We start from the raw sequence: 12,230 nt of genomic DNA on the forward strand, positions 1-12,230 counted from the left end.
GTGGTAATGATAATGCCAGGATATTCCTAATCTTTATCTAGACTGGGTATTTTATTTATAACTATACTGAAACTATAATTGATCAAATTATGATAGTTGCCTTAGGTACCATTCATATTTAGAATGAAACTGTTAGGCAAAATCTTGATTACCTAATTTACACATTTCAATTTATTTTACTTCATTTCACCATAGCCTTGTAAACCGATGTCAGATTTACACATGAAACACAGAATAGTGTTATGAATATACATTTAAGAAATAACTTTATTGCTCATTTGCAATGAAGAACCCTGAAAAATAAGAATGTTGTCAGAAATAACTTTCTATGTAAAAACTTTTAAGTAGTTTTCAATCAAATTCCTAATTAATAACTTGTAATTCCCACTTGAATTAATAAAAACCCTGAAAACGTAATAATATGAAGCGAAGAAAATTTCCTCCTTTGTGTTTTTATAGATTTGAAATATTTCATTAATGTTTTCATCAAAAGAATAGTTTATCTGCATTTTTTGCATTATTAATGTTATGCTACAATAACAGTTTTAATGCAGTTTCATTATTTCTACTTCAATGAAACACAAAAATATGCATAGTGCTTGCTTCTGGGGTTTGGAAACCTTGAAAGCAATTAGCCCTCATTGAATTAAAATATGGGGGAAAGCACCATTTTTCAGCCACTTCTATATAATAGATTTCTCTTTCAGTTTCTGCAGACTGATTTCTTCATAAAGTTGCTGCCGGAATTTCAGCATGTCTTCAACATCTTTGTAGCAAAGTATTTGTTCAATAGACAACAGCTTAAAACTATCTAGCTTAAATGGGGACTTATTTTGTACCGAGTTTAAAATCTCTAATGACACTTTTACTGAATCACTTAAATGGGAGCATACAGGGAAAATTCGAACTGTCCACAAACCCAAACATGTTTTGTCCCCCGAAAAGAGCTCACCTGAAATTCTCAAGCCCCAAAGCTCTAAGCATTGTTTAAGACCAATGCCAAAAAGACTGAGTGGGTGTATATCTGCAAGACCTGCCACATTCTGTTTCAAGTTATCTTCTATGCCCAGCACCACGCTCACATACTTCAATTCTCCATCAATTCTTATGCTCAGGGTTGTCATAAAAGTATTTGGGGGTATGTCTGCTTTTGTGTCAATGGAACAGCCACTGATGATACTGTTTGTTCCCACTGAAACCTTGGAACCCAATCTACAATATTCAATTAGTGAACCAGGTGCAACAAAACACTTTGAACTAAGCATACTGTGAATGATACAAGCTGATTTATCCAAGTTTTCTGCCTTGTTTGAACAGATGCTAAAAACATTTGGCAGCAGACCCAACTCCAATTTCAGTTTTCTATCAGAAGTGTAATGAAACAAACACTCACGAGTAGTTCCAATATGATAGAATTTGGAATTATTTAGGAGTATAACATTGAGAGGCAAACCTTTTAGTATATTAAATACCTTCTCCCTTATTTCTATTAGACCTGATTCTTTTGTGACATTTTCAATCTTTTTTGCATAATCTTTTGTTGCTCCAGACCCTAAAGCCTGCAGAAAATCACCATAGGCATCTATTTCATAGCAAAGTTTGCCTATCTGTTTATAAAATGTTAGCAGAAGTTTTGCAGTGGTGTGATGAATGTAAAATACGCTGTCTGTATATACAAATTCAGATTCCATAAGTGAATCTCCCAGTTCTCCAGAAGGCAAAGTTTGATAATCACTCCTTTTATGCACTGCTCCAGACTGATACATTTTTTCAATGCTAGGCTTATGCAGAAAACAATGACAAGATCTGTAGTCAAGTTCTTTTTCTATCAGGTGTAATGGAGGCTCCAATATAAAAACTCCATGAGTTGTACCAATGCTCAAACTGGAAGGATGAGCTAATGCAGTAAATCCAGGCTGATTAAACCTTAGGGGTTCTGTTGCATCAATATTATAAAATTCAATATCATCTGCGCATGTAATCAAAACACCTGGATTCATACAAGCAGGAAAATCAATGTACATGGATAATTTCAAATCAAGCATTTGGTAAATTGGATCCCCACAAGGCAAAGCTGTGAAAATTTTTCCCAGGGCACTGGCGTTCGGTAAACGTTGACTATAACCACCTTTATAAAAACAGAAAAAAATGAAGAATGTTTAATATAAATAAAACATGCCTATATTCATATTCATATGCATCCAGATTCTAAAGAATTTTACTTGAGGTTCTTTAATATCTTGTGTAAATATTTTAATATGATGTATGAAAAAGATCTGTGAAAACACATACTTACTAGTAACTTCCCAGGATAGCCGTTAGAATATTCAGAATATCTGAAACCCAGGATGTAGTGGATTTTAGATACAATATTACAAAGGCTAAGAAAAGGTTATATTGTTAAGTTGTGAATATTTACAAAGCAAGTAAAAGTTTACATTAAAATTTGGATAGCTGTCCTCAACTGTTCTGAAATGATGAGATTCTTAATTATTAGTTTAATATAAATGCTACTTTTAGATGCTGCATAAAGAGCAAATAGAATGCTGCATACTTTTAAATGGCCATTGCTTCAATTGTTTCTTAAAATAGTACATACGTACGTACATACATACATACATACATACATACATTACATACATACATATATTACTACCGTATTTTTCAGAGTATAAGACTTTTCCCTCAAAAAAGAGGCTGAAAATCTGGATGCGGCTTATACACTGAATACAGCATTTTTTTGCTTCCCGAAGCCCCGCTCCCTTCACCAAAATGGCCGTCCAGAGCCTGTAGGCGGCTTTCAGACAGCTCCTGGGGGCTGGGGAGGGCAGAAATGAGTGAAAAACGGGCCGTTTTTTGCTCAATTTTGCCCAGGAGTACTCTATAAGCCTCTTAAAGGCTATGCATACAATTTTTTTGACAAAAAACAGGCCCAATTTCATGAAAAATGGCCCCTCTAAAGGCTATTCATGTCTTTTTTGGGGGAAAAAACAGGCCTGTTTCCATGAAAAATAGGCCTTTTTTGGGAGGTTTGCAAAAACCTTTAAAAAAAAAAATTGCTGCTTCAAAACCTTGGTGTATTTTATACTCCGAAAAATACGGTATTTGCTTTAGACTCTAAAGCCTTTAGAGAATCCCTCATACCTTTAAATCAGATTTTGAAATGATGGGACTATTTAGAGGAGACTATAAGGCCCAATCCAAAAAAAGTGAACAGAGATGCATTGATCTGGGGAATATTCTAAATAAAACCACCTCAGTTGGACAAAGATTCTACAAAATATTTCAGTGACAGAATATTTTTTAAAACAATGCTAAAATAAATCTGCAATTTACATAAAGGTATAGGATAAAATTATAAAAATGGTAAAGAAAGAAAAATTGTGGGGAGATTGATACGGTCAGAGAACTTGTCAAGGCTATAGGTTAAAAGTAACAGTTTACACTGAACTCAGAAACACATTTGTATATAGTGCAATTCAACTCACACAAAGACCTGGATGGCTTTGTTGTGCATGAACTGTAGTTGTTGAACTCTCTTTAAATGATACCTCACATAGAGAGCCAAATGTACAACCAGCACAAAGGCAGGACTCTTCAGACAGGTTACAGTTAACATACCGGTTACATGTTAAACCGGTTGGTGAACTCCTGTACCCTGCATTTCCATTATGAAAACTCTGGAAGAACCCTCAAGTTGTACAATTCACTTATTTGCTATAAACCTTCATTTAAAAAGGCTATCTTCAGCACTTACATTGTGTGGAGGAAGTTGCAGATTGTTTGTCTCCTTCTACTTCCAAACATCAATATAAGAAACCAAAGAATCTATGATTCATCATATTCTAATGCACATCGACACTGAAATGACTGCTTTCTAGTGAGTTGTAAAACAATTCTGCCAAAAATCATAAAGGATTTCCAAATTCAACATTATATACCAATGTCATACTTTATTCTTTCAAGTTTTTTTTGTAAATTATAAATAACTGAATTTTTGTGGGTCGTTAATACTATTTGTTCTCCAATCCTTTCTTTCTCTAAGGAGTTTTGAACAGAATTTTAAACACATTTTCAGGTTATAATTTAACCTAAATATGCATATCTGACTTTGAGTATAATTTTGTAGTGGAAAGAAACCTAATTCATCTTCACTACTCTCTCCAGGGAAAAAACAAACAGACGTGTACCCTACATAATGTAAGATAAGTTGACGGATAAAAATTACCAGAATGAATTAATATGATAGTGAGGGTGTCCCATTTATCTCCATAATTCTCTTCTAAGCACTGAAGGGCATGAAGTGTTGATCCACCATTTCCTACAAAACATTTCAACACATATTTAAATTTAGGAATAACAAGAATTAACAGGATTAGATTGCAATCAACTGATACATCTATTTTTTGAAAGTCATGTTACTTCAACTCACACAACACCAAAAAATTTATTAAGTAAACTTGGATCAGTCACCATCATTTTTACAGTGGTCATGGAAAAGATTGGAAATGCTTTTAAAGGAAAAAAGTTTTCACAAACTGAGACACTGTAAAATTTAATACAAATACTATCTAAACTAGAAAAATCTTTAAGAGTCTATTCAATTGACATGTTGTCCAAAAGAACATCCAGCTCATTAATGGCAGTGGAATTTCACATTTGAATCAAAAGAAGCATAATAATAGTATTTGAACATATTTTAGAAAGTTTAATTAATATAATTTGGCTTCTAATGACATTCTGGAAATCTTTCAGTAAAAGATACAGCTGTCATAATATGCACCAGAAGGAGAACCTTTTTATCTGTCTGAAAATTAATCAAATTGTACTGAACATTTAACCACAAACTGTCTCAGTTTCCGCTCACCAGATGATTGAAAAGTTAAACTTAACAAACTTGAAGCAGAAGCCAGCTAATGTATTTTTAAATTCCATGGATTTTAATGAAAGAAAACAGAAGTACTTAATTTAGTTTGAACGATGGCAGCCTTTCCAATCCTACTGTTTTCCACATGCAGAAGTTCAATACTGTCATGATGGTGAGAGAGCATCGTGAATGGATATCTGCAGCAAACTAAGATTACATTATGACCTCACAGTGCAAATTCTGCTCTTTCAGATTTCTATTCCAATTTCCTGCGTAAGTTTGATAGATCATCCTTCATACAAATGCTCCAGCCCCATCTCTGGAAGGACTGTACTATGTTTTGAATGTATGTATGGGTATATATGTTTTATTTTGCTAATATTAACTTTCTCTAAATTGCAGAACCTACCAATTTTTGGTCCAGGAGGATCAGCAAAAACATGATAATCCACTCCCAGAGGCAATTCTTTTCTTTTCAGCTTTTCTGATAATTGTTTTTGATAAGCTATTTCTTGCTTTTTATCAACTGCTGTTATTACAACAACATCCCAAAACTCTCCAGGCTGCACAGTTTTACCTGATTGGAAAAAGGAAATGTCATTACAAGGGATATAATTACCAAACTAATTTCAAATGTTCTTACTCCAAATAAGATACAAAATCCTTGAATTGGGATTTCTACTCCTTACTCCAATTGGCTGCAAGTGATATTCCTCCAGACACCACCATAAAATACCTGCAACTTACTTACACTACAGTTAGCTACTAAAATTCAACCATTTTCTTCTTCCTTGGGTTCAGGTTCATCTGATTGTAATGTATAGTTGTCCATTAAAGCTTTTCTTCTTGCTGCCTAAAGTGCCAAAAGATGTGCATGTATTGAAAATGATTTGGAAAAGGTACTTTGGAATATGTGGGAACATGAATGCAGCACTTCTTTTAATGATTAAATGATTAAAGTCTTTTAATTATCTTTTTGGTGGCTCTGTTAAAAAGGTGTTCTGTTTGCATTTCTTTGGAAAGCATGCAGTATTAATCCCAACCTTATTTTTTTTATCAAACATTGTTTTCCAAATCACTGTTTGCAAAATTGTTTTTACAGGACATAAGAAAACCCATGTTATATGAGCCCGCAAAAGTGCTTAGCCATTCAAAAAGAGGTGCTTTATAAGCACTCCAACATATTGAAAACATTTCCTTTAAATGCTTTCCCAATGCTGTACAAAACGTATGCTTGGGGAGCAAGGAAAGGATATGACAATTTTCATAATAAATGTGGTTGGAAGAAAAACAGTGTTGTAACACACAACAGAAATATCTGGTGTTCACTGGAATATTCAGTTCCCAAATCTGGGAGTTTTGCGGTCCCTACTTCGCACATAACTAAAATGCTTTTATTGCATGTACACATTTTCCAGTCTTATCTATTGGTCAGATGTGCTTCGGTTTATCAAGATGAGAACACTGTATTTTCTATAGCAAATGATAGCTGATGTGCTCATTCCTTTACAAAGACCCAATACAATTTATATGTGAACAGAACAAATACATTTTACATCAACTACTTTCCACGACATAAAGAACTCTGAATTTATTTATTACAAAGTCTCATCACAAAAGGGTGCAGGTTTGTACTATCATACTAAATTGTAATAATTTGATTCGGACATAACACGTTGAGCTAACTTAGCCAACATCACTTTATCCAAGCATGGTTCAGTAAAACTATGGTTCAGTTGACTGCCAATCCATGGTCCGCCAAACTCTTATGATAGCAAAGGCCTTCTGACTACGCCCAAGATGCAGGCATTTTAAGCGCCCCCTGCATTTCTCACCCACTGAAATAATGGAGGGGGGAGGTGGAATCTGAACGCTGGTTTCCTGCACCAGCAATTGCGCGGAAGTCCCTATTCCCTCAGCCGCCCACCCGGCTAGCCAGGCAAAGAAGGTCCTGCCGAGGCCCCAAACCTAGACAGCCCATGCTGCAGTCCCCAGGCAGCCACCTCTCAACCCGGCGAACTTCTCCAGCCTCTCCTGCGTCGCTCGGCGCCGCCGCGCCTCCGCCTCTCCCGCCAGCAGCATCCCGGGGTAGCTGCAGCTTCGCCCCCTCGCGCTTCCGCCCTGAGGCCGGACGATGCCACCGCCTCTTCCTTAACCGGGGCCGGGCTTGGCCGAGTAGGCGTCGGAAGAAGCCGGTTGCTTAGCAACCGGCAGGCGTCTCTTGCATATGAGGGGTCCGCTTTCTGTCCCGGGAAAGGCGGGTTCCTGGGGCCGCATGGGATGGGGAGAGAGTCGGTGAGTGAGGAGCAGGAGGAAAAGCGCTGAAAGGAGGGAAGGGAAGAGAGATCCTGAGGTTGACGGTCCCAGCTCTTTTGTGTCCGGAGTTGCTCAGAGACCACGTTTGCTTCTTCTGCAGAGCTTGGGAAGAACCAAGAGGGAGAAGAAAGCTTTTAACCCTGGAATCTGACACTCTCTGCCTAAACCTAAATATCTTTTATTAAGAGAGTAGCTTGCAGAGAAACGAGGGCGGCTTCCTTTTGGGGGTGATCACTCCCAGAGAAGAATCTGGTTATTAAGGAGCGATTCCCCAAGGCTCATGGTATCCGGCGAGCTACTTTGCCTTGAGAAAGTTGAGCAAAAATTACTCTTCAGAATGGTAACTGCCCTTTCCCCCCCAAGCTCTTCTATACCTTTCGTGGGTTGTTTGTATGTGTGTGTATGTTATTGGGCATAATCTTGCTCACATGAGCTCAGTTCAATTTTGAGGTATGCCCACTGTGGGATTCGTTGTCTGGTTTTGAAATAATTGCAAACCAAAATCTATAAAAGGAAACAATGGTAATTTTATTTATTACTTTGCAAAGAGGGTGCATCACATACACACAGGTACAGTGGACACATCTTAAGCCATCAATATATTTTCTTTATGTTCTCTATCCCAGGTTGCAGGTTTGCCTCCCACCCTTTCCTCATTGGCTGAGTATTAAAGCTGTCACAATCTATCAGAGGTGCCTAAAACAAATACATTTTACCCTGCCCCTTATTTACAATTTATCTCTAATAAATCGAAGTGATGTCCCGGTGTTTGGAAGCCGTCGGGGTCTGGATGGGGGACAACAGACTCAAACTCAACCCCTCCAAGACTGAGTGGCTGTGGGTACCGGCGCCTTGGTTCAGCCAGCTGACCCCATCGCTGGCCATAGGGGGCGAACAGCTGTCCCCTGTGGAGCGGGCGCGCAATTTGGGCGTCCTCCTCGATGCCCGGCTGTCAATGGAGGACCATGTGGCAGCCGTGGCAAGGGGGGCGTTCCACCAGGTTCGCCTGGTGCGCCAATTGCGCCCCCTACTGGACCGGAGTGCCCTGCGCACGGTCACTCATGCGCTGGTGGCGTCTCGCCTGGACTACTGCAATGCCCTCTACATGGGGCTTCCCTTGGGACGCATCCGGAGACTGCAGCTAGTTCAGAACGCAGCCGCGCGGGTTATTATGGGAAGTACTCGTTACTCCCACGTAACACCTCTCCTGCGCGAGCTGCACTGGCTACCTGTGGCCTTTCGGGTGCGTTTCAAGGTATTGATTACCATCTTTAAAGCGCTCCATGGCATAGGACCTAGGTATCTGCAGGATCGCATCCTACCACACACGTCCCTGCGACCTATCCGCTCACACAGAGAGGGGCTCCTCCTGGTGCCGTCTGCTAGGCAATGCCAGCGGGCGACACCTAGGAGTAGATCCTTCTCTGTGATGGGCCCAACCCTCTGGAATGACCTCCCCCCAGACATTCGAACTACCACCGACCTCTGTTCCTTCCGGCAAAAGTTAAAGACTCACCTATTTCAATCAGCTGGCCTGGCACTTTCTTAGTTTTACCTCCCGGGGATTTATTCATTTTAATTGGGTTTGGGGTTTTAATAAGCTTTTAATGTACTATATTTATTATTCTATATACAGTCTTGCAACCTCCTCCACCTACGTATTTAATTATTTAACTGTTTTATGTATGTATTTTATAACGCATTTTAGTGACTCTACACCGCCCCGAGTCCCTTTCGGGAGAAGGGGCGGTCTATAAATACGAATAATAAATAAATAATAAATAAATAAATAAATAAAATATTAGTTTCTGGGGATTTCTCTAGTTGCCAACCAATTCTAGCTAGAAACAGTTCTGAACATACCAAGGGCCTCTCATCCCTCAGTCCTATGTGCAGTTTTAAATCCAAGCAACATTTATGAGATTAGATAATACACTCTTATTATTTTCAAAGATTATTCTGTCCTGCTACAATTTCTTTAAAAAAATAAACTTTCCCTTTCCCATATCACCACCCTGAAAAAGGAAGATTTTTCTTTAAAAAGTGCATTCCTACTAGACCCTTGGGGGCTGCCCCCCTCCCACAGGGATTAGTGAAATCAAAATCCCTGTATTTGCCAGTTATGCTGAAATCTCATCAAATGATCTTGAGACACTATGAGCAGTGAATGTTATCAATTTTAATTTTTAATATGGTAAATATTGATAGAACCCTTAAAAACAAAAGTTGTTTGGAGGGCTGTCTATAATTTTTAAAAGTGGGAAGGGATTCTAAGAGGAAGAAAATTAAAAGACTCCCTATCCCAAATCATGAACTAATTACACAGGCTGAATTAATTTAGTAAAAGTGTAAATGGGTAATATCTGAGAACTGCTAAAGAGGAGGATTTGTGTACAAGTAAAGGTAGCAGAACTACGGCTTGTCCATTTGTTCTGCTGTCAGGATCTTATAGCCTTCTCCTACTATTCACATGGACCAGAGTATAAATCCAGTTAATTTATCTGGTTTGTGTCTATGGAGAGCAAACATCTTGATCATGGTTGTTCCAAAGTTCTCCCCCCCCCCCCAAAAAAAAAAAAAGGCAACTGGAGTTTCTTGATTTTGTTTTTTTTTTAATGTTTTACTTCTCATTCAAGACATTTCTGAAGAGATCCAGAAATGTCTTGGATGTGAAACAAAATCAAAAGGAAAAAAATGAGGAAGTCCAGTTGCCTTTTGGAAAAAAAACACCTTTGGGTTTACTATTGATAAAGCTACCGTATCTGAGCAACCAAAACCCAGATGTCTGCTAGTGGAAAGCAAATACTGTATATATACAAGTTCTCTTTGCTTCTATCTAGCTGTTGTCTACATGAAGTTCACAAGTTTGATAAAAATGGAATATTGCTCATATTGTACTGAGTAGACAGCTGCACAAAAGCATTAATATGTGGAAGTGTACCAGTTCCTTAAAGGTTCACAGATTGTTGGTATATACTTCACTAAAAAAAAAATCTAGTTTAATCCTAGGATTGTATAGGGAAATAAAATACTTGCTGAATTCCAAATAACTGTGCCAATGCTTTTCAAAACTGAAAGGAGTGATTGTGTAAAGAAAAAATCTTTCTTGACAGATTTAAGATTTGAATAGCTTATATTATTTTTATGTTTGATCATATAAATAGGTAATATAAATATGTTTGGGGACAGTCCTGATAATGCAAAACAAAATAGCTTCTTTTTGAGAAACTAATGCCTTCTTAGGAGAATGACCAGATGGGCCTCAATTCCTACAATCATTGGGTTAAAAACAACCAGATATTATCTTATCCTTCGGTTGGAAGTGATTACATTTTTTGAGCCTCCAGAAAAATAATACCAGTCCACAAATGTATTTATTTATTATTTATTTAAATTCACAAAACATAGTATTTGCTATGTTTGTGGCATCATTTGAAACCTCTCATTCAAGCCACTTACTAATTTATCAGTTTTTTTCACAGACATAATCTTTTTCCAGCAAAACAAGGTTTTTTTGCTCTTCTCTAAAGAGCCAAAAAAAAAAAAGATGACCAAGAAATAATTCTGCCTAGGCTTCTTGTTCTTCAAATTGGGTAATCTATTATATACTTACATTAATTTTAATACTAGGATTGCAAAGAAAATGTATCAGTTAATTTCAGTTGAATAAACTGTACAGTTCTATTTGTCTCTAGTGCTGGATCTCAATTGTAATTTTGACTAGGTATGCAGTCTCAATAGCATTAAGGAAAATGATGTAAGATTATTGATATGTGAAAATTTTATTTCCTATGCCATGGCCCATTTTAAGATTCTTGGCAGATATTTTTACTCTCTTTTTAATTTTAAAAGCTCATGCTTAGTCTCCCAGAGATTATAAGGGTGCAAAGTGCAAATGAAAGGAAATGAAGCAGTGGTGCCCTTTGATGTGGTTTTACCATGTACAAATCTTTCAATAAAAGAAGTCTTAAAAATAAGGCAGAATTCTCTTTAAGGAATTGTCTGAAACTCATCTTGGTCATAATAAAATGACTGTTTTTGTGCCCCTTATAGTAATGTTGTATATGGAAAACTGAATGGTTTCCCTGCCTTTAAATATAAAATAAATTTTTGAATTGTTGTTAATTCTGTAAATATCAAATTGACATCTCTTTAAACCATGACTAAGCATATTGACATGAGGTGAATGATTCCATAAAAATTAAAGTACAGTCTCATTTAATTTTATGACTTACTCAGTTAAGACTATATAAATTACTTCTGTAGTGACCTAAGTGAGATTTTAATTTTGCAAACTTAGAGAAAGTATTACATTTTAAAACATTCTTTAGCAATTGTGCAAGATTGATTGCTGCATTGAAACTACTGTATAGGACTAGAATGGACGATAGGGCCAAAAGAGTACTCCATACAACTTTCATATGGTTTTTTCCCAATAAACTTGTTCACTTACATAAATGCACTTTTTATAGAAAAGCTGTGTTTTTCTGTGTTACTAGCTGTTGAGAGAACAGAAATAAAGAGGAAAGGCCCTTACATTTATTATGCATAATTTCATCCCTAACCTAAATCTGTTTAACTAATCATCATTGTTTTGAGAAACTTCATTTAGAATCCTGTTACAGCTCTATTCACTATAATCTCTCTGCATGAAACAAATACATTTTACCTTGCACAAAATCCTCATTTGAAATCTGCTATAGGTGAGGAATTTAGGCATGTGGCTTGCCCAATTCACAATTGTTTCCATTCTTCCATCAGTTCCCTAGAATTTATACAGTTGTGTTGAGCACAGGTGGCTAGATTCTGTGCAATAGCACTGGGGATTTGTTGGAAACACACCATCGTTATTTTATATAACAAATGTGGCAAAACCCTTGCACTGCTTATTCCTTTCCCATTTAGTATTAAACTGACAACGGGCCACACAGTTTATGCATTGTAATTTTAGTATAGTTAGACCATATATAATTGGCAGACTGGATTTTATCATAGTTTTTAGTTGTTATTTATTATTCTAGAATTTTTAATTGTATATTTACTGAGT

The 12,230-nt window shown here is 37.0% G+C and overlaps 2 protein-coding genes across 4 annotated transcripts in view; one reads left to right on the forward strand and one right to left on the reverse strand.

Moving 5' to 3' along the window:
- Positions 1-249: 249 nt before the first annotated feature.
- Positions 250-7,054, reverse strand: FPGT (fucose-1-phosphate guanylyltransferase). Its single transcript, XM_081947216.1, has 4 exons — positions 6,871-7,054; positions 5,277-5,444; positions 4,229-4,321; positions 250-2,128 (listed from the first exon to the last, which is right to left on the reverse strand). The coding sequence occupies exons 1-4, from the start codon at positions 6,947-6,949 to the stop codon at positions 684-686; spliced, it is 1,785 nt and encodes a 594-aa protein (XP_081803342.1). The 5' UTR covers positions 6,950-7,054; the 3' UTR covers positions 250-683.
- Positions 6,706-12,230, forward strand: part of LRRIQ3 (leucine rich repeats and IQ motif containing 3) — a 59,224-nt gene continuing 53,699 nt past the window's right edge. For 2 of the 3 annotated variants that reach the window (XM_081947214.1, XM_081947215.1), the window contains exon 1: positions 7,283-7,523. Coding sequence is in view for 1 of the 3 variants with exons in the window: in XM_081947215.1 (XP_081803341.1) it covers positions 7,464-7,523 (60 nt within the window). In the remaining 2 variants the exon portion in view is untranslated. Of the gene's footprint in view, positions 6,956-7,282; positions 7,524-12,230 lie in introns of those variants that run through there. The other variant, XM_081947213.1, reaches the window with a different exon arrangement.

Source organism: Natrix helvetica (genome assembly GCF_964273705.1).
Source record: "Natrix helvetica genome assembly, chromosome: 3".
Taxonomy (NCBI): Eukaryota; Metazoa; Chordata; class Lepidosauria; order Squamata; family Natricidae; genus Natrix; species Natrix helvetica.

What these genes read in the sequence shown, in the direction of transcription:
- FPGT (XM_081947216.1), bottom strand. Translation starts at nt 6,949, where the DNA reads ATGCTGCTGGCGGGAGAGGCGGAGGCGCGGCGGCGCCGAGCGACGCAG. An exon ending in TCCTCCTGGACCAAAAATTG is followed by an intron (nt 4,322 to 5,276) that starts GTAGGTTCTGCA and finishes AATGTTTTGTAG; the next exon opens with GAAATGGTGGATCAACACTT. An exon ending in TATCATATTAATTCATTCTG is followed by an intron (nt 2,129 to 4,228) that starts GTAATTTTTATC and finishes GTTTTTATAAAG; the next exon opens with GTGGTTATAGTCAACGTTTA.